Genomic DNA, 26,983 nt, shown 5'->3' with positions numbered 1-26,983 from the left:
TCCAGCATGGTTGCAGAGAAAGGTGCTGACAAATCTCTATATTTCAACAATGTGAGCTGGCTAGAGATGAGACATCACTTCTGGCTTGCCTGCAGGCCACATTGACCTCTCAGCATGGCAGTGTGCCGAGGCAATACATCTCAGAAAAAGCAGATCGTGAGCTGAAAACTTGAGGCTGCCCATATCCACTATAGGGGCACTTTGTACAAAGCGCTATCACTAAATTACTTAACAAAATATTCCCAGTTTTCCTTGGAGTGGGGCAGTGCAGTTCTTCTCCTGTAAGAGTAAATAATTTATTTACATAGGTACAAGCAATGTGCTTCAGGCTTTAAGCATAAGCAAAGAAGCTTAAAGACCAAGTTCTTGCCTGGGCAGTCTTATTATCAAAATAGTTAACACAAAGCCAGGGAACAAATGGGAAACAGCTTAACAAAACTGCAACTGTGACTGTCCTGTAAGCTTTGTGATCTCTTTGTTTGCTTACAAGCTTTCTGCAATTTATCCTGCTTTTGCTTCTTGGCAAAAACATATTTTTACAGATGGGGCTAAAAATAGCAATGATAGAAACAGAAGACAGAAGAAACTAAGAGTTGCCAAGTGAGATCTGCATGAGGTCTCTGCAATTCTGTGTCCAAATTAAACTGATTCTACAGCAGCCTTTGCTAATGGCTTTCTATTTTGCTATTTTCTGCGAGTGACAAGTACTTTTTCCATTGGCTACACTTAATATCTCTGAACTCTTAATTATTAGGATTGATCATGCATATAATGTAAAAGAAAAGTCATTCTGACTGACATTAAGCTTGTATTTTTTCAGTAACACCAGGGGAGTCTGATTGGCAACACCATTTTGTTTCTGGTTCAAAGACTCTGCAGGGACTTTATTTTCAAAATATTTTTATGATTTCTTTAGGAGAAAATGTTTTTTCTCTCATGCATTTTCAGATTGCAGAAAAAGGGTCAGTTTGAACTTTTTGCGAGCGTGAGCACAGCTCTGCCAAATCCTGTACACTTGCAAGCCCTGGTTAGTATTGAGAAAACAGGGTTAGACAAAAAGGTCATTTTCAACTTTGAGACTTTCCTTTCTCTCAAGACCTCTGTAAAAATCATGCAATTATGTTGTTCAGATGGTAACTTGTAAGCACAAACTGTCTGCCCCAGCACTAATTAAGACCTATGCAAAGAGAAAAACAATCCAAAATCTATTTTGAAATCTACTCTCTTTTTCAAGGAAAGATGCCCACTGTGTCCCAGGTGTTCTCGAGGCAGCATAAACAAGAGAGGTGTCTTAGAGGAGGCAGCACAGGGCTCTTGATTTGGCACAGGCATGACACATCTCATTCCTTACACATACAGAAGTAGAAACAGCAAATAAGGATGAAGGGAAATTCCTACCAGGAGGATCCCTCAAAATACTGTATATTCTTTCCATGTCATTTAAGTAAGTGTATGGACCAGAAGCAAGAGAATTGTCATTAAAGTGAAGACACAGATGACAATCCATCACTCTAGATAACGGCACAATTTGCATGTGAGATCTTCCCCCTCAACTCACTTGTTTCAAACAATTGGGTGCAACCAAAATAAAGGGATTATTTAGCAATTTCATCCTCTACCCAAATGTGAAACACCTGCTTAGGAAAGGCTCCTCTTCAAAGCTAAATGAAATCTTTTCTGTATTATCCCTCCTATTCTATCCATAGCCCTCTCAAACTTTCTTAATTAATTTTACTGCTGGTTTCAAAGAGCACTCTGAGTTGGCTCAAATCCCTTTGGATTGCATATCAGCATTAGAAACAGGAGATGTATTACTATTCTCTCCTTTTCTTTTTCTTCCCTTCTTTCTAAGAGGAAGCAAGGAAGGGTAATCAATCATGTTATCACTCTAGAGAATGAGGCCATTATTGCATCTGAGGCAAACTCTGGACTCCTCATGTAATTTTTACACACACACTTCTAACTTGTTAGATAGTAACTGTGCTTTTCCTCTTTCCTTTTTTTTTCTTTGCTTTTATTCTGGCAAATTCTAAGAGTCAGTCTATTCCATAATAATCTCATTAAATCAAGATAGGTCTGAATTATGCTTCTTTTTTCTTCCTTTTTTCCTGCTTTACATGACTTCAGCACCAATTTTAATGTCATGATGCTTGCCTCTTCCCTCTCTGTGCTGGAGCAAGCCCCAGCTGAGTCCTCTCTCCCTGATGCCACAACAGACCTTGTTTGCTTTCACTCAGCTGCTTGTTGCCCAGGAGTCAAGTAAGGCAAGATGGCTAGACAGCTTCAGGGAGGTGGCCAGAATCTGTAAGTTTAGTTAGAAAAATACTTTCCTGGTACACAGCAGAATTATTTTGAGAACCTCCAAATGCCTATAGCAATGAACCATGAGCTGGTAACCTTCTGCCCACTCTTTTCCAGGAGGCACCTATCCACTCTGCTGGAGGGGAGGCTGAGTGTAGATGAGTTTGGATCAAGCTTTTCTCAGGTAAGAATTCACAATGTCAAACACTGCAAGCAAAATCAGCCTCTCCACGACCCCATCACTACAAGGTCCTCCACACTCAGTGCTGGGCCAGCTTAGGATTCTCATTCCAGTTTTGCTTTGAGTGATGGAAGCAAGGAACAAGAACTGAATTTTAAACCTTACAGAGAGACCTAAAAATGGGAAATAAACTGGAGAAGCCCTGAGTGAGATTCATTACCTGAACAAAGCCTCCTACAATTCAAAAATGTAAGGCCCATGAAGATGGTATAAAACATTTACCTCATTCCTGACCAACACGAGAGACGGGATAAAGAGGAATAAGAGCTGCAGTTGTGATTCTAAGACCACAAGCTGATGGTTGTCTTCCAGATCTGAACATTGCCAGCTGGATGCTATCCCATCCTCAGAAGGATGGGATAATATCCAGCTGGCAATGGAAGTTTGCCAGAAGTTTGCCAAGTCTATGAGCTTCAGAAAAATGGGTCATGTTATCTCAAGCCACCTATACCAGCTGCTTGAGCTTCTGCAGCTGATTTTGCCTGGAGCCCATTCAGCAAGTGCTTTCTGGCTCCCTTCCACTGGCAGAACTCAGGAGACAGGAACATATGCAAGATGGGAATATCGAGCATCTGGGTATGGTAACATTTTAACCAGCACAGCTGCTGACAAAGTGAACATCTGTCTGTTGCCCAGGTCTCCTTTCACAAAGAAAAATGCTCTCTCCCACAGGCTCATCTGCATACTATACAAGTATCTGCTCCCTCACTAAGACCTCAGCCATAGTTAAGTTTGTACACAGTGTAAATTAGGCCATGCAATGGTTTGTGTTACCATAGCTAGATTCCTTTGTATTTCAATAGCTAACTTGAGTACATTGCAGCATCAAGCACACTAACTCTTTTTTATTGCAAGTTTCGTGCAAATGAGCCAGAAAAGAACGTGAGAGGAAACAACACCTAGGAGAATATTCTGTATGACTTTTTAGCATAACCAGTACTGTATATATATGTTGGATAATAACAATGTGATTACTGCAAACTACTTCTTTCTTAAAGAACACAACACCTAGTTTGGTTCTTAAAGCTGAAAGTTGTTTTCCACCCAGTAATTAAGTGACTTATCAAGCAGCTGTCCTATACACAGCCAAAGCCATTGCTTACAAACTGTCTGGGGCCCACTCTGAAGTACAGAGAAAGATCTGGAAGCTTCTTAGACACAGCAAACCATGTCATGTACACCCTGCATCATGCAAGGGAAGCACTACCACAACTGAATAATGTTGGCTAAGACACAGAGAATTCTAGAATTTGGAAATTCAAAGCCCTAGAGCAGATCTTAAGTGTGACGTCAATCCCACCTGAGAATGTGAACCATGTTACAGAAAGAGCAGCGTCAGGTGGAAGGGGAACACCACCCAGTGCTTATCATGAATCTTTCTGGCCTGGAAATACCCTATTCTCATGCCTCCCAGGCACTGCTGGCTTCACCCAGCATGAAAACACCACTAACACTGCCTGTGTCTCACAGAAGTTTATTTTGCTCCAAGGTGCAATCAATTCTTATTTTACTCCAACTCACACATTCCTACTGGTGATGCCTTTAGGCTCTCCTAGTCTCATGACATCAACGAGAGAGTCTATTGCACTCATTAGCCAACAAAGTTTTCAAACAACTGTGTCTGGGGAGGGAATTCCTGCCTGAGAACATAAGAAGCCACTTCTTCTCTCTGGCTGCTTCACTATGACTTCTATCAAATCCCATTCAGCTTCTCAAGAAAATGCACTTCTGCCTGTTCACCTCCTGCCTCCCCTCCAGCTCAGTACAGCACAGCTCAGAGCATCTCTCAGTTCCCTTTCCACCACTGCAAATTACAGAGAAATTGTGTGCTTTCTACCAGCAGAGAAAGACAAATACATCTGTGCTCTGTTTTTTCCATGCTTGGCTAAATACACCTCTGCCATTGTTCCTAATGGTCTGATTTGCAGGTGAAGCAGCAGGGAAAAAAAAGTAACCATTCCTTCACCAAATTCCTCAGTATAATGAGTTGTTCTTCTAATACATTTCCTGTGTTTTTGAGAATTTTCCATGTTTCAGAAGAAGGTAAATAAATCCTGCAACTCACATGAGTGTTCTATTTTTGACAGTTCTCAAGGATATCAGATTAACGGACAATGTTCAGTACCATGAAAATACTGTGCAAGAAAAGGAAAAAGCCATGCTTCCTGGGAAAATGCATAGAGACAAAGTGCTCCAGCTTGAAATGTATTTTGCTGCTCTCCTGCTGGCTCTTTGCCTGCCTTCATGTGGGGAGAAAGGATAAGGTGTGAAGCCAGATCAAGCTTCCTCTTTTGTCTCCAACAGGACAAGCCACAACTAAGGAAAGAGCACTGTGAATAGGTCCTGCATACAGATGCTTTTCAAGAAAGCAGGACAGGCAGTCCCAGTGGAAGATGAGCTCATACTTAAGTTTGGCTGGCCAAATGCCCATTTTCCCCAGAAGTGTTACCAGTCCAGGGATATAGCTGTAGCTGAGTCATAAGGACCTTCCCCACTTCCCAAAATCTTTCATCATTAGAGCTATCATTGAAGTAACACAAAATCATTTATCCCATTTGTAAAAGCTACAAATAATGTGTTCTGTCGCTCACAGTTAAACTCAAAGTTCATACAGAACTTTTAATCCTGCTCCTTCAACATGAGGAATTGCTCTGCTCAGAGGATGCAAGCTCCCAGAACTTGTCATGTTTGTCCAGTTTTCATTTGTAGCTATTTAATGGTAGTCCAACATCTGTATGTCACATTCTCTCTTTAAAAGCATAAGTGCTTTTCAAAGCATGCCATATGCCAGAGTTTTCTCAGTTATTGCTAGTTACTGGAATGCACTTCTTCCTCTCCTTGTTCCTGGAATGCCATCTCTGTAGACGACCCAGGAAGGTGCTCACTGCCATGCTCTGGCCACACTGCACTAGCTCATTGGAAAGCTAGCAGTTATTAAGAGCATCCTAATATCCCAGTTAAAGGGACACCACTGTGCAGTAAATATGTACCACATCAGTCAGAAGCAACCTTACCAGCAAGAGAAAACAAGGGTTAAGAAAGTGTGTGTACTGAAAGCACAGGCAGTAGTGGAGCAAAATAAAAAACCAAAACCCTAAATGCATGAATTAACATTTAATAAATAACAAATTACCTCCTTCATCTGCCCCAACGTTTCAGGCACCTTTTCAACTTCTAAATCAAGCCAGACTCTCTCTTCATCCTGAAGAGAGCCTGTGGCTTCTGCTGCATGAGACAGCACTGGCCTCCTCCTCTCTACCTTCCACTGTGCTCTCTCAGGGGAGTGGGATGGCCTAGAGCCAAACCCTTGGCATTTCTTCAAACTATATCCAACCCTAAAATGCTTTTGACCCTCTGACTTCTGCTTACGGCATGATGGGGCTCTGTGTAATGTTTCAGGGATGAAGTCAACCTGGCCTACCCAACGTTCTGTAATTGATAGCTTTACTATACTTTTTAATCACCACATTCCTGGCCTCAGCATCTCTTACAGTCATCTGAAGAAGCAGTGATAAAACTTGATATATTGTATTAGGAAGAATATTAAATTAGCACCTGCTTATAGGAAGTGCTGGAGACAAGACACATGCCCAGATCAACCATTCTTCTGCCTCAATCTGTCGATCCTTATGTCTGAACAAGCAAACAGAGTATTCAGATACACAAAGCACCTAAACAGGCTATTGTAGCAGGAGGCACAATGGAAAGATGTCCATAGGAGTCCTAAAGAACACAAAGACACTGGCTAAGTAGCCAAGATATTTCTTTTTAAATATTCAGTTGTGAGTGAATTGGTGATGACTCAAAATAAACAACCTTCTTGTCTCCCTGTGAAAAGTCAAGCACATGGCAGCCAGAGCTGCCAGCAGAGCAATTCATGTGGGTGCTAGAGTGAAAAGGAGAGAAAGGAAAGGGGAAAAGGAAAAAAAGTCTACATTTTATTCTACATATCTGCTACACTATCCCCAGGCCCTTCACTTCAGAGACAAATGAAATAAAATGTGAATAGGAATTACTAGAGCATAGACTATTTCTCCTTCTAAATTTTAACAGTACTTTGGTCAGGCACTCCTAATTACTTACTTCATGGGGTGGATCTTCCTGCTAACTCACCTGAGAGAACAAGAGGAGTAAGTGCCTTCCGGCACTTCCCCTTAGATCTAAAAGAGGAAAGCCCATCACCAAGAAACCATTTTCTGTTTTCCAGGTGGTTACAAATGCCTCCAGTCCCTTAAATCCTTCCCAGCCTTGGAAATGGAAGTATTATCAAGTTTAAGGTTGTAGTTTAAATTTGCCCCCTAGATGGTGACTTCAGTGGTGATGTGAATGCTGACCAGCTGACACACCCACTGACTAGCCATCACCTCCTAAGTCTAGCCCTCTGCCCAGGAACCCACTCATCCCATGCTGGTTTTAGCTTGCTTCCCTGCCTGGACACACCTTACCCATCAAATTAGCCCAAAAAAAGGTATGTCAAGTGTGGATAACCCTGCAGCAAAGCTGTTGCATCCTGTTAACATCCTCTGCAAGGAGGCAGAGAGGCTGCAGCTGCCCCTTGGGAGTCTGCATGTGTGGAAAGGCATTTCAGAGCTCTTTACACATTGCGAGTTAATGACTGGTGATTTCATTTATCCTCATTCTGATAATAAATAACAACTCCAACTTAGCACTTGCAGCTGACTAGCCTCCCACTCAATACTGCCTTTCTCCTCAGCAGAGCACAACTGTTCAGGTTTCATTTCTTTGTATTCTCCTATAATTTTAATTAGGCTGAAAACCAAAAGCCATAAGTTATCGCCTGTTGTTCGAGTATTGCCAGTTTTTAATCAATCTGCATAGGTAAAAGTTTCTTTCAAAAACTGCACTGTCACCAGAAATCAAATCCAACAATTTTAGCCTGCTGACCTGAGTTTCATTACCAGAGAAATGATGACGGGGAGAGGCGAAAGCATAGAACAGGAGCACTCGTAAAAGGCCTCACTAGCACAAATGCACACACAGGAACACCACCAGCTGGGAAGTCAGCTCATACAGAAAAAAAGGGTCAAGCACTTTCAGGTTCTAGGGAATTATATTTAAATCAAGGTTTCACTGCATGCAGAAACAGAGCTGCTGGAATCTCTGAATATGGCTCCTATTAAACGTCTGCTATTAATTGCCTGGTTAGTCATAGTTGGCCATTTCTCTGCTTAGGAGCTGCTGAACTCAAGGGCAGCCCACCAGGCTGTTGTAGCCTTCACAGTGCATTTCTACTGGTAAGTTATTGTCACAAGGGGTAACTACTCCTTCTTTATCACTCTGCATCAAACGTGCCCTTCCGCAGCTCCCTGCGCTGCTGGCAAATGCCAGCACCCCCGGGCCAGGCTGGGTGGCAGGCCAGGCTCAGCCTCTCTACACCCCACACGGACGGCCCAGGGGGATAATTTGGTGTCCATTCCCCCTCCCTGCTGCTTGGTTATGGATCTCAGCACACCTTGGTGCGATGTGTGCCCTGGCTCGGGCTGAGCCACCAAGGCGTGGCTGAGGTGACCCTGCCAAGTCCCTGCGGGATCAACATCACCCATTGTAACGGGCGACTCTTCACCCAACAGGCTTCACCTCTCTGACCTCCTTCTCACTTTACGGCTCCTGGTCTTTTTCACAAAATCTGCCATCACAAGCAGGTTTCCATGTTGTTTTGGAAGGCGGCCCTTTGGAAACGAGCCGGGATTGCGGAGCGGGGCTCTCTCCTCCCGCGGCCGCCAGGTGGCGCTGGGCAACAGCGCCGAGACCCCGCCAGCCCCGCGGGGCCGCGCCCGGCAGCGCCGCCTGGCGGCAGGGCGGGAACGCGCACGCAGCCAGCGAGGGGCGCGGGGCCCGCAGGGACACGGGGAGCGCACGGGGACACGGGCATCTCGCGGGACGCAGGGATCCAGGGACGTGGGGACCCCTGGGGCCACGCGGCCAAGGGCACCGAGGGCCGTGCACAAAAGTGCATAGCCTCGAAAAACACGCTCTCCGTGGGCACGCAGCAGCAGCTGCAGCACGCGTGGAAGACACAGATACACACACACGCACGCTCCGCCTTTTCCATGCCCCTGGGGCTGTTCCAAGAAAGAACAAGAGAGCAAAAGAATGAGCAAAAGAACAAGAAAAGAATGAAGGAATGAAAGAAAGTATTTTTTAAAATGCCCTCTCTCCCCCCGACCACCACTCCCCTCCCCCCCGTTCCTACCCCTTTTTCTCGATATGGCAAAGCAATCCATTTAAATGAAACTTTCCATTTGGCCACCAAGCCTTTATGCAGGATGTGAAGGTAAAGCTTGCCAGTATTTGCTCGTGAGTATCAAAACAGTAAGTTACAAATGCAGGGCTCTGTCTGTCTCTGAGTTAGCACTACTGAAATGAACTTAATTAAACCAGGAAATCGTGGGTTGTCTGGGATTACACAAAAACCAGTTTGTTTTTCAAAATTTAGAGATAGCACATAGTCATCTCAAAAGACAGCAGTCTGGTGTTTTGACAGAGCACTAGGTGATAAAATTATGCAGTGGACATAATTAGTTCCTCATTTTTATCCCATCCAACTCAGTTCCTGGATTCCATTTTTATGAACAAAGTTATCTCGATTTTATCATGGAAAACCAAATTCTTTTAAATATTTGTAACTTTTTAAGTTCAGCGTCATTTAATTCAGATAAAAGGAGGAGACATGGAGTCTAAATGAAATTTGGTTTAAAAGGACTAGAAGAAACTTCTATAAGCACCAGCATTTCAAAGGCAGTGCTGTTGAGACTTTCTCATTTGAGAATGAGGTGGTGGAATTCATCACTGTCTTATTTGAAGACACATAGATTTTGGAGCCAAATTCAAAACTAAGAGCACAATCGTAAGTTATCATTTTTTTTAAATTCCATCCTGTTTCTTTTCATTGCTTTCATTCCTGCACTGAAATGCTGAAACCCTGAATGCTAAAAAAACTCCAGCAGCTTCATTTCTGTCAACAGACTCCAAAAAAAAAATCTTGATAATATTTCATAGGGCTGACACATCCTCATTCTGGTATTATGGCTGTTGAAGACAAATTGTCAAACTCCTACACATTTTCAACATATTGGTTCTGATTTATTAAGCCAGTAATTTTGAAAGCTATCATAGAAGACTAAATTTCATTCAAATTCCTGTTCAGCACCGGGGAAATGGGGAAGCAGAGTTAATGCATTTCATATTATCCACAACCCAGAGATTGTGTGCCTAAATAATTTTTAATTAATAGTATTAAATTGTTATTTATTCTGTAGTTGAACCACAAATATGCTTGTTGGCATTCCAGATATGAATATTTCAGGCTATTCTGACTAGGCATGTGTGGTATGCTATGTTTTATTTTAGTTTTCCTTCTGTGGGCAATTGTCATCCCTAGGAGAAATCTACTATCTGATCAAAGTTGATATGAACTTCAAATGAGATTTTAGAATTATTTTTATAACACTGACTTAAAGCTCCTGCTCCCATCATGACTGGCTTACTTTGTTTGCAAGAGCACAAATACCTTATAAATCCTGTACATCAGAAATTATTATTTCTTATTTTGCCTTTGCTTTCATCTGCCCACTTCTAGGATATATCTTATGTATGCTTCCTCACCTTAATAAATGTAAGTGTTTTAAAAAGGTAGAGCTCAAAATGAAGGAGGGATGAAGGACTTCGCAGGGAGCTGGAAATTGCACATTTTAATCTCCGTACTGTCTGGATATCTCTGGTTTTTCCTGGGCAAGCCAGCACCTTTGCTTTCTGTAGCAGCTCTGGGGTGCCAGCCAGTTTGTGCCCTGCTTGCTCCCTTAGAACACCGTGTGCTTCACACATTATTTTGCAACCACCACATCATGAAGGACAAAATTATTCCCTAGGCATGACTTGGCTCCCTTCTGCTAAACCTTGTTACATACTGAGAAGGGAACATCCTCTCTGTTTGGAACTCATTGCCCTACAAGAAAAATCAGACAAGGAATCAAAAATTTATTATAATCAGCGTATACCAGGCTACACACTGAAGTCTGAAGAGCAGTATCAGGGAACAAGCAAGTCAAATCCAAGTCTACTTTGGGAACTTTGCCATTTTTCCATAAGTTTGAAGAAAGTCTGAGATAAAGGATTTCCCAGAGATTTTCAGCAATGAGAAGCACACGGATAAGATATTTAGTAATAGAAACAGGCACTCATTATGAAAACTGCAAAAAGTCTGTTTGGTCATATTAAAAGTACCTTTAGGTATATTAATAGTATCCTCATTAGCCTCTTACCTGACTCAGAGAAACACTGCAAAATGCTGTTCTCTATAGAATGACAGTATATGTGTTACACAGGTTGATGATTCTTCTGTGGATGTACAAGCGTGTTGCTTCTCCCTCCATCTCCCTCCATCCTCACACTAGCCTGTAACTTACTCCTCATTTTATATAATCACTTGCTGTTACCTCTGCTGTGCTGAATACTCAGGAAGTGAAAATGTGTCCTCCAAATACCACAAATGCTAAAGCTTCAAGTGATGGCAATTTGAACATGGAGTAAAACCCCACAGCCTGTACTTCAGGAGGCAAAGCTATTACTGCAGACCACAAGGAATGTAACACCACCACTGGGAAAGAAAATGCCTCCCTGGCTTGGTTTCCACCAGGTGTCAACTTTTATGGGCCCTATTCCCACTTAGCTACTTTATAAAATGCTCACAAAGTTAGAATCAGGCTCACAGTCAAAAGAGACAAAGTCACAGCAGCAGATATTGGGCAAGTACTACTGATACAAGATTTTACATGTGCCTGTCAACTACAAAAAGCAGTGGAGAGTAGAAAATATAATAAAAATGGGATTTTCCCTCCCTGCATCATCCCAGACATACACATACTTGCTTAAGTGCAGCACTAAAAAACCTAGATGGGGGAGGAATGGTAATTTCAGGAACCTTTGGGAATTTAAAAAACTGACCTCAAAAGACAGGGAGCAGGGCAGTTCAGCTGGCTGCTGAAAGAATAAATAGTGCATCAACAACTGAGACTGCTAGGAAGAATTGCTATTCATCTGCATCCAGGAGAAGGAAAGTTATGCTGCCCCTAGGAGTGAGGGCAGAGAACAGACAGAGCACTGAAAAGCAGAAAATCCTTACACTCCTTGCGGTAATTATTTTCACATGCATTAACTCATTTTCAAATTTTTGTTGGGCATATTGAATATATGGGTGTAAGGCAGAGAGTAGTAAAAGGAACAAGATTCTCCTCATTGTTATGCTCTCAGAGTTGAGACTGGCTCTGTTTTTTCCTGTGAAGAAGGATTCTGTTGGCAAAGGCACATTAGCTTCTGTCCTACTCTCAGAAAATTCTTGATGCTGTGTTCTGGAGAAGGAAAAGAAAAAAAAAAGGGAAAAGGAACCATACAAAGCACGCAAGCCACTTAAATCCTTTTGGGCTCCAATGCCTCAAACATGAGATCTGAGTGCTGGAAATCTGGTCTTTCAATTGCATCAACTCTGACACCCAAGTAGGGGCAATCAAGAAATTTCCATGCCAATGATTTTAGCACAAAATAACTAGTCATGCCAGTCACTCCAGTTAAAAAAAATAAATTAAAAAAAAAAAACCAGCACATGCACACACACACATCTGCTTTCTGTAGAAAATCTCGATGCTTCGTTACAAAGCTTCTGGCAGAGAGCTGAAAACTTCTTGGGTTTTCAATGAACCTTGGAGTTGTTAAGTTTAATGGTGTTCTAGCCATGTTTGGGACAGAAGTTTAGGTACCGTGGGAGTGGAACTTCCTGGAAGAAAGCTAAGACATTCAGGCAATTTCTATGGCTAGAGTTAGAAATCATTTTTAAGGCATCACCTTTCATATTCAGGCACCCACACCGGAAGCTGGGTGTTTATGTCCCACTCCTGACCCTTTGCTGCCTGCAAGGATTTCTGCAACTTTGCTTCACATTGATGTACCCACAGCAGAGTGCCAAGGATGTTGACAGTTTAGCACCTAGTCACATTCTATTTCTGACAGCTTAAACCCGAGGGAGTAAATCACTGTCATGTCTCAAAGCACTTTTTTTTCCCCTTTTCTGTTTCCCATGTCTATTTTGACAGCCAATGAATTATTCTGCCTATTCTGCTCTCAGCCTAACAGGATGCACTGTATGAAAAAGTTACAGCCTGTCACAATCCTGAAAATAATTTGCTGGGTATCATTTTACTCCCCTTGACTATCTAATGTGTTTGTCTCCAATCATTAAATAAGGCAAAAACAGTAAGTATTTTTGCTAACATTTAAAAAGCTGGTGGAATCCAAGGAGCTTTAGCCATCCTTTCAATACAATTGGTTTGTTTTTAGAAATGTTAATTTATCACATATCCCAGCTGGAGACTAGTTTATCAGTTAAAGTTGGAAACTTACTCCCTTATCAACACAAAATGCTTCAAGGACAGAAAACAAAAACAATGCTGTAGGATGCAGTAGAAAGAGCAAGGAGAATTTAGGTGAGTGATAATAAGTCGAAACGGAATTCAGCAACCACACTAGAACTCAACAGCAATTCCAACTTATTGATCCCAAGTTTCACTTTATGTCTTCTACAAAATATATTAAATATGAACAGTGTCAACAATAATAACATGATTAACTAAAATAATTTGATACCCAAAGTGACGCAAGGTCAGACTTAAGAAAGAGGGGTGGAAAATCACAGAATTTCAGAATATTATGAGTTGGGACGCACAAGGATCATTGAGTCCAGCTCTTAAGGGAATAGCCCATGCAGGAATCAAACCCACAACCTTGGTGTTATTAGCACCATGCTGTAGCCACCTGAGCTAATATACATTTTCATGGTAGCCAACTGAGCTAATATACATTTTCATTCAAAACTACGTTGCATAAGGTGTTGAGCTACCTGGTCTAGTGGAAGCAGAGGTGGGACTAAATGGCCTTTAAAGTCTATTCCAACCCCTTAGCATGCTATGATTCTATAATAAAACCTAAAGGCCCACATGTAACATTGTATTGTCTCCAATACCTAATTTTTATTTCATTTTTTGCTTTTGAAATCAGAGAAAGGAAAACAAGTAGGTGCTACGCAGTTAATTAAGCTCTCGTGTAAATTCATTTACCAGGATTGTGTATACTAAACCATCTTGTCTAAGGACACAGAGGGCTGTGTGCAAGTTTAAAATCAGTATTGTTTACCTGATAACATGCCCCAAACCTGCAACATCCAAGTTTATTTAAACTGAAAGGATGATAAACATGAAAGCCAAGCACTCCTACTCTTTTCAGCCTTCCCTTCATTGTACCACCAGCCAAAAGGGTCTTGGACTCTCCATAAAATGTTTGGCAAACAAAGGCCCTGTTAATTGACAAGCTATTGCTTTTACTGCTTCCTACCACAATTTGTGGGAATCTTTTAGACCCAAATCAATTCTGCACACAAGCGTTCCCACGAGATGCCACACGCATTCCCATTTAAAGCCACTTAGAAGAACTGCTACAGCCTCTCTCATAAAACCTTTGTCTTCACTGGGCACTTCTGGAACCACGTGCAAGCCTTTCATCCCCTGATGGACAGCAGGTTCTTTTTTTGCTTGTTTGCTTACTTTAACCAGGTTCTTTGTTTTCTGCCATCTTTCTGCTTTGTTTTTACTCTAAGATAGATCCTCGCCTTTGCAAGGGGTGAGTTATAGCAGAGATGTTTGCAGTCCTCATTGCACCCAATGCCCATAAAAAATAGTCCCTTCATCAGAAGCTGCCTAGTAATAGCTCTCCTTTATTGCTAAAGCTCAGTGTAGTTAATTCTTCTTTGTCAGTAAGAATAATCAATCTCAGCCTGTTAATTAGGAAAAGTTTAACAGGGCACAGACACCTGACAGCATAAGCTCTGTTCCTTTTCTGTCACAAACAACAGCAACCTGCACTCGTGGTATAAGCCCTTATTATCACCATTTAAAAGTGGTCAGCATTCTTGTTTTCTTTATATGCTTTAGGAATGCAAAATCCACCCTGCTTTGTGTATTTATTTCCTTTAAATGACAAGAAGTCCTGGACACTTTTTCTCTGTATTGCAATGCCCCATTCAGGAATATTGTTAATCAGCATTCATTCACTCAGGTACCCAAGAAGCTTTAAGTCTTTCATGGCTTCTAATGTAACTTCATTCATTCATTCATTATCACAATACCACCTTTGATCATAAAGCTGGAAAGACAATCCCTGTCTAAAGAGTGTTATAAAGGTAGAGCACTTTCCTCCAATTCCTCAGCATTTCTACCCTCCTTTTCTAACAGGAAAAATTCCCCACAGAAATCTGCTAAATCATGCTTTCATCTTTCTTCACATTCTTTTACCTCTTTTTTTTTTTTTTCCTCTCAGGGACAGAATACTTGTCCTTAGAGTATAAAGCACAACAGACACTAATGTTTTACTGCTGCCCATACATGCCATCTCAGAAATAGTAACTGGGTAGTACCACCTATATGAAACAATGGACAAGGAAGAACAGCTGGAGGCAGACTCCTCTGACTGCACAGCCAGAGGAACAGGGACCCTGCTGAAGCATGAAAGTCAAATTTGAGCTGAACCCTGAAGAGTAGGAGGGGCAAGAAAAAAGGCTTCAAGGAAGAAGGAGATATGAGAAAGAGGCTGTGTGTTCTGAGCCCATGATCCTTAAAGAGTATTCTAGACCTTCAGGGAGCTGATCAATACCTCTATTCCCTTGGGAATGCATCCAAAGAGGGCACAGTCACTTGCTGCATAGAAAGACTCATTTGATTCTCACCAAAATTAAAAGTATGATAAAGGGTTTCTGCAGCCTGAGGTGGGAACACATTCTGAGTAGGTGAGCTAGGTAGTTCTGCAGGCAGGAGAGACATGGATGAAAGTCAAATATCCACAGAGGGAGGAAATGAGACCTTGACACAGAAAAATGTTTTTGAAATTCTAAGATCCTAAATGCTTATGAATAATAATTATTTACTCTGAATTATGTCCAATTGCACTACTATACCACAGTCTACTTCTATTTCTGAAAAATTGTGAATATTTTTAGTTTTTATTTTTAAGTTGGCTTCTTGATTAGTATTAAAATAATTTTTAACTTTTCCTCAGATGTAAGTTTTTCAAGAGAAATCAGAAAAAAAGATTTAAAATGGCTATGCATGTTGATAAAAGAAAAAACACACTGGTTTTAAACTCTTCTTTTTAAATGTACAAATTTTTTTTGAAACACTGGTATTTCCAAAATTAAAGGAATTAAATATTTTAGAGATGTCCCAAGTAGTGTACAATGCCCATGAAAGCAGGTATACCTTTCAAAGCCTGAAGAAAATCAGATAAAGAAAATACAAATAGCAGGAGAATGCCTGTGTCTCTATGCTGCATTATTCTTCTCACTGAAGTTCAGCACATGCCAAGTCCTTGCTCATCCACACCCACCTTCACAACCACACTTCACCTACCTGTAGGACAGTTTATTTATTAGGCTACTGGGAAAGCCAAACTCTCTAGCCTTGCAAAAAGCCTGCAGACAAAATAATGCGGTACTCCCAGAGAGACAGAGTGACCAACCCTCCACATCCCATTTCTGAGCGCTCCCTTTTGCATCTCCATTTGCATCCACTCATAAACCAACCACTTTACTTATGTCACTAACTTTGAAGATGTGAACACTGCTCCTACCAAAAGACCAACTCTTTGCTTTTCTACCCCTCACTACGACTCCTTGTCAGTGCTTCTTAGCCCCGGAGTAAGGGCAGACAGTGTCTGCTGCAGTCTGGAGCTGAATCAAAGCAGCTGAAGTACATGAAAATTTGGGAAGATCAGCATTTGGCACTGCACTAAGGATGGAAATTTGAATTTGAATTATCCTCAGCCTTCACTGAGGATACATTTAATTCTGCATTCCCCTGAGCTTCCCAGTAGACTGGCGTACCTCCCCCACTGTCTTTTGTGGTGGGAATGTTTTCCAGCAGCTCCCAACACCGGCTAAAGCCAAGCCTTTAAAGCAGTATCAGGGTGCTTAATCACCCAGCTGACTGCAGGGGCAGGATCGGTCTTGGCTATCTTCAGCCATCTCTGGGGCCAGGAGCTGGGTAGGCTCCCCCTCTAGTTAGTGGAGGCAGATAAGCATCTGCAGAGAGTAATCTATTCCACCTCTCTCTCTCCCTGAATTAACTGAAGAGGAGCCCAGATAAGTAGTTCAGATCAGACATATTACTTCTGAATAGCTGCAGCTATTCAGCTCAAAACATCCAAAACATTTACATGTGTAGTTTCTCATTACTTATCACAGTTGAAACGTCTGTTACTCATTGATTTAGAAACAGATTTTGCCACTGTGATTTCCTTATCTTTGTGCAAAATGTTTATTATTCAGCATTTGTATCCTACCATGCAGGAATATAAGTGACAAGACATTTCTTGCACACACACACCCACAGTGCACCTGCAGACCAGTAGCTGGGCACATCTTGAACCCCTCTGAGCAGTGGTTTAAAAGCCCCCAGTGATGCAAAGGAGATTAAGCAGAGGCTTCTTTTTGACTCAGCTCTCCAAGAGCCTCCAATCCCTGTGCTCTGCTTCCAGCTATTTGGGCTTTATTTGTTCCAAACCATTTTGGAAGTGCAGCTAAGAGGACAGTATAGCTTTTGTGAAACGATGCTGTTTGGGGATCGGACACATGTAACCACCCTGCTGATGGTCGTCCCCGGGACATGTCTCTCTATAGGACAGACAGACAGCACAACCTTTCCCACTCCCAGCAACGCCACAACTCAGCCTCCATTTCCCAAGCAGGTCCGCTTCCCTTCTCCCCGCAGGGGCGTGGAGCGAGGCAGCTCCGCGGGGCTGCGCGCTCCCAGCGTGGCGGTGCCTCGCACGGCCGCATGCCTCGCATGCCGGAACACGCAGCGCCCACGGTCTGGGCAACAGCGCTCAAAGGAGTCAAAAGGGGCTACTTATGAGTTTGGATACTACCACCTAAAGATAAGCTTCTCCATGGTTACCGCTCTCACGCAAGGTCACTTTCCTGCCAAAACTCCTCTCCTCCCTCCCTGGCCCTGTCTCCTTCCCCCTCCGCTATTTTTTTTTTCCCAAACGTGCTACATCAAAGGAGAAAATGAAAACATTTACGATAATCATAGTCTGACTATTTTAATGCAGGCTGTTGGAAAGGAAACATGTAAGCCAAGTGCTCTTACTGTGCAAGCAGAAACACACTCTCAACCTCATAAAAGTAGTATCTGAGAAATAACACTTGATTAAAGAAGCCAGTCCTTCATTTAAGTAGGTGCTTATGGTAGGGAAAACAGCCAGGGTTTCTCTAGAACAGGCCACTGGCCTATCATGAAAAGCAGGAACAGGCCAGACAGATGAATTATTGCGAGACAACTGGGTTTCAGCCGGGGTGCGAGGAGATCCCTATTATCCCATCCACCTTTCCTACACAAATGCCTCTCCCCAGGGAAACTGAGTCATTAAAAGCCAGCTCGTTCACTCCTGACAGGCAATATGCATTGAGTAAGAGGTGATACATTCTCATTTTCAGCAAGAAATCTTAGTCGCCCCAAGGAGCAGCTCACTTAGGAGAGCGGTAATGGAATACAGCGCCTTTCATCTCCGCCTCGCCGCTGCGAGCACCGCCTGGCTCGGTAACAGCCCAAAAGTTATTAGTTAATGGCTGGTTTTGCAGCCCCCCATGAAATGAGTTTGGTGGGTTAGGTCTGGTTTTCAGTAGACAATAGCTAGGACCTCAAGTGGTGTTAAACAGGAACCATGTTAATGAGTTGAGCACCCAGCAGGTAAGGACTGAGTGAATTGCCCAGGTGAGCTATGCCTTTGCTCTCTCTGTCCTCCAGGGCCATGGAACACATAGGAAGCCCTGCAACTGGCCAGCCTGCCTCACCCAGATGGGAACCCCCAACTCCCAAAATCCCAGTTATGTCCTTATTTACACAAACAATTGTTAAAAACAATAAAACAAACAACAGCCATTTAATATTCTTTGGGAGCTCAGTAGTATCTAGTCAGCACCATTTGGAGCTGATAATACCACAAACCTGAACTACCAAAGTGCTGTCCAAAAATGTGTTCCCATAGTCCTGATCTGAAGACGTGTACTTACTTCTGGGTACACCATTTTGCAACAGTAAAAATACTTTATCTAAGTAATTCCTCATTTTAATACATTTAGTGAGGTCAGCCTTAGCAGATCAACCCTACATCTCTCCAGGAAAACAAACCGCAGCCATCCCTCTTTACTTTCTTCCTGTTCAACGGCATTTGTAGTCCCAAGTTTGAGCTACCCCTGGGACAGTGATGGCCTGTGGACTCCAAAATCCTCTATAATTTGAAGAACTTGCTCCCAAGAAAATGCAGAATTCCCCCTGAAGTGAGAGTAGCTGGAATCCTTTTGCCATGTATAAGGTATAATTTCCCCAAAATACCTTAGCAACAGTTTGTGCTACTCCCTATGCCAAGTTTCCACAAAAGACTGAAATCCTAGAAAAAAATCTAACTTGGGTTGAAGAGCTTCCATCCATCTGTTTATGCCTGCACAAATTACAGCACATCACACACAAGCCTGTTTCTATCACTTTGCATGAATAGATAGGTATCTTCAAATAAGACATCCATCTACCAACTGCTTAGATAAGAGATTCACTGAGGAGCCATTCCCAAAAGGGATGCAAAGCAGGCAGCAAACTGCTATCACAGCTCTGAGGATGCCCCTTTTATTTACTTCAAATTTAAATCACATAGGAATTAGCAGTTTCCAGTTCTGGGGGAGACTGGCAAGAGGGTAAAAAAGGCTCTGCAGAAAGACAGAAGGAAGGTCTGGCATGCCCTACACATAGATGGCACCTCTTTAGCTATCAGAAAGATTCAGACTGAGAGCTGGACATTTTAAAGAGCTGTCATTACATCCAAAACAATCATGGTGTCTTTCTTGGAAGGGATAGTTAAGTGGTTTTAAACTTCTTACTCTCAATAGTTGATGCATTCCCTTCTCTAACACAGCTGAGACTGGTAACTCTCAAGGTCAGATCTTCAGGTGTGACCCTTAATTCTTTTATTTCTTTACACCGCTCTCCAGTGTAAAGGTACCTCCCTGCAATGCTCTTCTCTGCACAGAAGCCTTTGATAAAAAACAAAGGAAAGTTGATCAAGGAGATGTTGGTACACCAGTTACTGGGCAATAGGCAATATCTGTACAGTACTTATGAAAGAGCAAAGCAGAACCCAAAAAGACTCAAGCATGTCTCCACAGACTTCTGAACCATTCAGACCTGCCTTACCCTGAGGAACATAACTCAGGAAAGCCAGAGTGTAAAGCTACTGCTTTACAGCTGAAGCTGAAGTGAGAAAGGGACCCACTGAGTACAGAGGGTGTTCTGGGAGCCTGGGACTGAAGGCATTCAGCAGAGCAGAAGCCCAGGGCATATATCACTGTCACATGTGTGATGGCATGTTTTCATTATTACAGGATTAAAACTTTTTCAAAAAATTACCTTAGCACCCTGATCTCTGCAGGAGCAGTGATGACTTAATTTTGCAGATTACCAGGGTTTTTTTCCCCACAGAACAGTTCAAGTAGTCTGCAGCAGCTTCATTAAATCAGTGTATATGTGTAAAGTTACATTAATTTTTGAAGTCTATCATTCTCTTCTCCTTTTTTGATTTTATTTTAATGATGCAGGAGAACTGTATCTGGTACTGACTAATTTCTTGGCATGCTACTGAAATGTAAAGCCTTACATACATATTCTGCTGATAACCGGCCCACAAATTGCAACAAAAGCAGCAATTTGAACTTTGTGTTTTACTCATCTCACAGATTACAGAAAGGAAGCCAAAGCTATCTGCCCCAACTCCTACAGCATAATCTTTTAACTTAATGGAAGTGAAAAAGAAGCCTGCACTCATTACTCAAAGGACACAATTATTACTTCCTCTCTATATTGTTGCTAGTCAAGAATAAAACCCAGGATATGACCTTTTCATCAAGCACCAAGCCAAAAATCCACCTGGGACAGCCACAGGAGGCAACTCTCATTCTTTCACTCAGTAATTCAGAGCAAAGGCCCTTGTTGCATATAGTTGAAAGGAATCCTTGGAAAAGTTTGGCTTAAGGAAGCGTGTAATAAATGCTGATCAATAGATGAAGGCCAAAAAGATTTCTATCTTCTCTGCATGATCCTATCACAAAAAATGCACCACTAATTCAACAGATCAGCCCTCTTCCAAATAACCTGCTCCACCTGCATACGGCGGAAAAGATAATAAATTCAAATTGTGAGTGATGCAATGTATTAATGCCATAAATTCTTCAACAGAAACCTGAATTCCAAGAGAAGAAAACATAATAGTGTTGGATTCCTTATATTTTTTGCTGTGTTATGGCAATAATAATGTGCCTTTTGAAGTTCATACAGGGAGATACAATGCCAAAAGGCAAATACTTACAATACAAGAGCACTTGGTACATTTATTTCCTTCAGGCCTAAATTCTTCTCCTTCATTGTAAAGTCTCCCTTCAAATACACAACCTGAAAAACAGCATTTGAATAAGTTTAGCTCAAGACAGAATGCTGAGTTTTCTCCCTAACACTGTACAGCAATATGAAAAGCAAATCGTACCATCCTCTCCAATACAGAATCATGGAATTGTTTCAGTTGGAAAAGACTCCCAAAATATGAAGTCCAACCTTTGACTGATTACCATCTAGTCAAGGAGACCATGGCACTAAGTGCCACATCCAGTCATTTCTTGAGCACCTTCAAGGATAGTGATTCCAACACCCTGAACAGCCCATTACAAGGTTAAAAACCCTTTCTATGCTGAAATTCTTCCTTATATCTTCAGGGGAGACCGAGCCTCCCCTGGCTCATCTTGAGACTGTGTCCCCTTGTCCTTTAACTGGTTGCCTGGGAAAAGAAACCAATCCCCACCATTCTATATCCTCCTTTCAGGTAGTTGTAGAAGGAGGATCACTTCAGAAGAAAACAAATCCTGAACAAATCCTTGAGAAACCCTAAATGTCTTTTGTGGGGAGGAGGTGGGGGGAGAGGGGGAAAGAAAACATCCTTCTACAGCACATAAGTATGCAAAAATGAAGTCGAGGCAAGGCTAAGTCTTCAAATAGAAGTGCCTATAAAACAGTTTTTTAGGCTGTTTACTTTTTAATAATTCATTCTCACTCCCTGAGTTTATACTAGATATTAGCAGATATTATAACTAATCAAAATATAATAAATCCATTATATCACAACTGGAGCAATGCTTACCTTCAAAATCTCTGATAAAATCAACTTAACCTAAAAAAATACAGCAATTTGCCACTGTGTTTCATAAAAGCAACCCATTCTCACTCCCCTTCATAAATTAATCTTCTTTTTTATGATTACTCTTATCCTTCCCTTCCTAACAAAATCATGGTCATCGGTCACGCCAACCCAACTTACAGACCCTCTAAAAAATGATATAAACACACAGGTGAATATTAGCACAGGACATTGCCCCTGCATCCCCTGGTCTGCACATCATCTGCTAAAACATATTCAATAAATCTTTTGCTATACTGTTCATTGTGAGTCACCAGCCCACATTTTAGTAACTTGTTGAGTATAACAGATAAGTTAGAGGCAGCCTCCCAGGTGATGATGAGTATCATAAGAAATACAGCTGCACATGTAGAATAGCATCTTAACCATAAAATCTCACCTGGACACACAGGACAACACATTCCCCTGAGTTTGGAAGGGTTTTTGCAATGAACGACACACTGTACTTCTGATTCTACTATCACTCCTTCCTGGAGAAGAAGCAGATAAGACACATTCACTGTTAGCATTGTGGTTGTTTTAAAAAGCAAAAATTCACATTACATTCAGTAGAATTAAAGCCCAGCACATGCTGCAAAGCACTGGCTTTCAAAATTTCATTTCTTTCTATACCTGCTGCCTGGTATCAGGATTCAGGTTGATCCACACTCAAAAGACCCACTTCAGTCAGTCTCCCTGACTCCAGACCTGGGATTTGCCTTAAAATGCATCAGGCAAAAAAACCAAGCATCCTCTTAGGGAAAGGAATCCTGCTTTATCAGGAATCCTTAACGTCCGTAATCTGCCATGCAGCTCTGGTGAAAACAGGCCAGACACAAGGCATTCTCCTTCCCCTCCTATTGGAGGAAAATGGACTCAGTACGCAGATAAAAGCATCTTGTTCTGTAGAGGGGAGACGCTTATCTTTGATATTTTGCCTGATAAGTATTAGTAAATTAACATTTCCTGTACTTATTCGAGAAGTCAAGAGTCCTGAACAAACCTGGGTGTGATGGTCTATGCATAAAAGCTGCTGCCTTTTTTTTTTTACTTTCAGATGTTTGAGGCAAGGCCAAATTGTTTTTTAAATGTGTGGATCTAGGGTAAACAGAATCACCCAGTTTTTCATTTAGACACTGAAACAGGCAATAAAGAACTGACCACATGCAACACATCTAAATTCAAGTAGTGAGTTTCTTTTCATTAGGAATACTGGTCCAGCTTCAGTCATCTCAGTGCATTTATTTTCAAAAATTAGTTGGTTTCACAGAGCAGAAGTTTTAGAGAAAAAGAGAAAAAAACCCTTGAAACTCTCATCTCCTCTTAGTAGAAGCTCTTCATACTCACAAATCTCTTCTTTGCCATTCTTAGTAGCTGCCTGAGTGTTACTGTTAAAACCAGATCAAATTGTCAGCAAAAATGGCAGACCTATTTACAGACATAAGCTAAAATTGCCTACATAATTACTTGGTTTGAGCCTGACAAGCAACAATCTTGAAAATGTTATGGTTGCAGATAGCCAAGCTACCAAAAATACCACTGTGTTAACAGATCAGGAGCCCAGGAAAAAAGATTTGGTTGTGGGTTTTTCTTAAAGAAAGGTAAAACTCATGAACACATACACACAGAAGTGTCCAATTACTAAAATAATTTGTATCTCACAAAAGGGCTTAGAATATTGAAGAAAAGAGGACTTACTTCAAGATCAAAACAGCAGGAAATGGCATGGCTGTGTACCTCTCTTTCAGGAAAGTTTGGATATTGGGGTGCTCAAGTCATTTAAAAGCTATTCTTCTGAATATTTGGTTATAGCTGGCTGCATCTAAGTGGATTCAAATTACTTTAAATGCAAAGTCCATATTGTGCTTTGGGCATAAAATATTTCAGGTTATTTGGATTGGATAAATGAAGGCTCAGGATTTCCTGGGAAAAGCTTATAACTCAATTAGCACGATTTTTATGACATCCTTACCTGGCACTGGTATGTAACACAGGGATTGCTGGGGAGGTGCCATTTCATGGAGCTGTTGTACGTATTTCCTTCAAAACTGCAATCTAGAGGATGAGAAAGAAGCCCATCAGTTCAGCTGAACAAAATCTTGTGAGAGGCTGCTGAGGATCACAGGGTAGCATCCTAAATGCAGCCCTCCCTCTCCCCTGGGTTAACAGAAGAGGTAGAGCCGAGAGCTGGGATGAAAGAGAAGGATCATGTTCTGGGAGGACTGGCAGCACTGCCCCAGACACCTGCTGCTGATGCCCAACTGGCCAAACTCCTTACTAACTCTGACTGGTCAAGAGAAACCAAAATCAGTGACAATTTACTTAAAAATGGATGTTAGTGCTTACTCTGCAGTCCATTCAGGAGCTACTCGGTTACTCAGGAGACAGGGAGGAACGAGGGTAAAAGAAGAGCTGGAAGCATTCATCATGTAGCTGGCCCATGCTATCTTCATCCCTTAACCAAAGCCCTCGGGAGAGCTCTTCAGCAAGCACAGCTCAGCAGGGATGAGCTGACACTGGCAGAGCTACCTCTCCTTACTGCCTTTTCACATTCATGACAGGAGGGATCACATCCACATGAACTGAAAGCCATCAAGTTCTCACGTGTGAGTGGTGAATCTCATGGGGAGACATTTTGGACTCTCATAGAGTTTGGCTTTATTCATCTTTGTGTGCTATATGACAACTTTGTTAACAGAAAACAGGTTTTTTTGCCCATGCACTGGATTTGTGTTGTGCAAAATTAATTTTCACAGAGCCATTTGGAAAAAAGCAAACACCAAAACAAATATTACTTTTCACATTTTTGATTACATGTTCTTACTAGTTTCCCTTCCTTTTTGGTTTTCTCTTTCACCATTTTCTGGTATTTTGCAAAAAGAAAACCAAAAAGAACACAAAATAATAAAATAACTCACCAGGGAAGTAAGATCAGAAAATACTTATAAAGTAGAAATATAATATTTGTTTAAAGAGTTAGTTTATTAATGCAAAATAGTTTCAGCTAAAAAATAGGTCTTCTTTGGATGCCCAGAGTGGTTCTGAGAAAAATTTTGGAAATAACACATACCCCATCTTCTGTGGGAAAAATGCCCATTTTCCATTTATTGCTTTTAGGGTTTTTTTCCTAGTATATTTTATTCAAAATTAGCTCAATCAAAGAGCCCATGAAACCAACAGGAGTCTTGCCAAAGACTTTGAAACACAGACGGGTACATGGAGCTACAGAATCACAGAACTACCATCAGTCAAACAATGCCCACGGCACCATTCTCTTTCCACACCCTACCTCAGCAACTAATCTAAGTCTTTCTCTGCTGTGTAGGGTGCACTGTCCTACTTTGGAATAAGCTTTATGTCCTTCTGAAAATAAAAGAGAATTTATCAGCCCTACACCAGTAAATCTTTGAGCCCGCTGTAAAAAAAAAAAAATCAACAGTCACAGCTCGGATGTACTCAGGACCTTAAAATCTCCTTAAAATAATTTTGAATTCAACACAAAATTTAAAGGAATCATGATATATAAAGATCATTTGCAAATGTGTTAGTTGCCTCCATTTCAGTTCCTAAACAACAGAAGACTTGTACTTCATTATTTGCAGTAATCAGAAATTCTTTTTCCAGGATAAATACAGAGCAACACAGGAGAAAATTGTAGATGCTGTGGCCATTTCACTTACCTAAGCTGAAAGAGGTATATTTTGAAAAGAGATGATCAATAGTCTCAAAGTTGGCTCTGATAATTTCATCTTTGACAAACATTGAAAAGCACAAAGTATACATCTGAGTCTCGTATTCTTAAATAGAAAAGCCTCTATGAAATTATTTTGAATAATAAATAAATATTCAGATTTTTAGTGCATTAAATACAGTTCTCTGACCTCTCATATAAGCAGGACAACACATCAAGAGAAGAGTGTGCAGCCCTATACTCCTCTCATGCATTTTGAAGTTCCATTCTGAAAACCACTGAATTAATCTTGCAGCACAGTCTCACTTACTGCTCACTGAAAACCCTGATGACTGCAGAGCCTATTCAATGTGTTTAACATCCCCAAGCTGCTGAAGTCCAGGTCAAGCTGGTCCCGGTCTGAGAAACAGTTTACAAGTGTGCAGGACACTCAGCTTGGAACAAGCTGTGTTGCTAAATATCTGTGTGTATATTTTACCAGAATCAAGAATCAAGGGCTAGGCTGGAAAATAGCAACTGCAAAATACCTTACATATTTGCTCAGCAATTATGTTCTTTAATGTAAAATGTTTCTTCTAAAAGAAAGCTAATGACCCTGGGCTAATCTGCATGTACAGATGTGTATATTAAACTGAAATTTTCAGCTCAAGGATTAGTCTGGTTGACAAAGCATGAAGGGGGTGCCCTCATATAGTCAGCACTGCTCTTGCTTGAAGTGCATATCCAAGCTGTGCTACAAAACCCTCTGTCCTGCAGCATTGTCCCCATGGAAAGAAGCAAGGGCATGGCACACCAGAAGCAACCATGGTAAGGACAGTCTGCAGGCACCTAAAAGGGAGTTTAAAAATGGGAATCAGAATGGAAAAGACTGCAGAAGCACTGGAGGTACTAAGACTGCTCTCTTTGGTGTGGGCCAGCAGGTTGAATGAGGGAGACAGAGCAGCTCCCATCCAACACCAGTGTGAGGTGTGGTGGGAGCCGGATTTCAGCAGATGCTCAGCAGAAGGAGCAGCATGAAGGAAGGGGAGAGTTAGCCAGTATAAAAAGCACCCTTGGGGAGAGATGGGGGAAGGTTGAAAGTCAAGCAAAATTGAAAAGGGCAAGAAAGTGTTTTACAATCTCTGGGTGATGCTTTAACCTGTCTCTGGCCACAGGTGTGCCCTGACACTCTGCCCTTTGGACACCCCAGAGCTACACCCACTACTCACACTTCAAAAGGAAAAAGAAACAAAGCCCACATACCAGCTAGTTTTTCTGAACCTCACTTTCAATGTACAAATCTCTCTGCTGACACCTGCAAACATACAGCTGGACTTTCCTAGTCCCTCTACTCATAGCACAGATATTTCTGGGCCTCACCTAAATTCATCTGAGTGAAACCTGCTGCATTCTATGTGCCAACTCAGTCAAGCCATTCTAGG

At 41.7% G+C, this 26,983-nt stretch overlaps 1 protein-coding gene across 4 annotated transcripts in view; it reads right to left on the bottom strand.

The window, feature by feature from the left end:
- Positions 1-26,983, bottom strand: part of BMPER (BMP binding endothelial regulator) — a 147,494-nt gene that overhangs the window by 87,132 nt on the left and 33,379 nt on the right. For all 4 annotated transcript variants that reach the window (XM_059848601.1, XM_059848611.1, XM_059848592.1 and 1 more), the window contains 3 exons: positions 23,844-23,926; positions 22,272-22,362; positions 21,014-21,096 (listed from right to left, as the gene is read on the bottom strand). In XM_059848601.1, the coding sequence (XP_059704584.1) occupies positions 21,014-21,096; positions 22,272-22,362; positions 23,844-23,926 (257 nt within the window). The remainder of the gene's footprint in view (positions 1-21,013; positions 21,097-22,271; positions 22,363-23,843; positions 23,927-26,983) is intronic.

Source organism: Haemorhous mexicanus, chromosome 1 (genome assembly GCF_027477595.1).
Source record: "Haemorhous mexicanus isolate bHaeMex1 chromosome 1, bHaeMex1.pri, whole genome shotgun sequence".
In the NCBI taxonomy this organism is placed as follows: Eukaryota; Metazoa; Chordata; class Aves; order Passeriformes; family Fringillidae; genus Haemorhous; species Haemorhous mexicanus.
The sequence above is the reverse complement of the archived record's forward strand: the minus strand, read 5'-3'. Positions and strand labels throughout refer to the sequence as shown.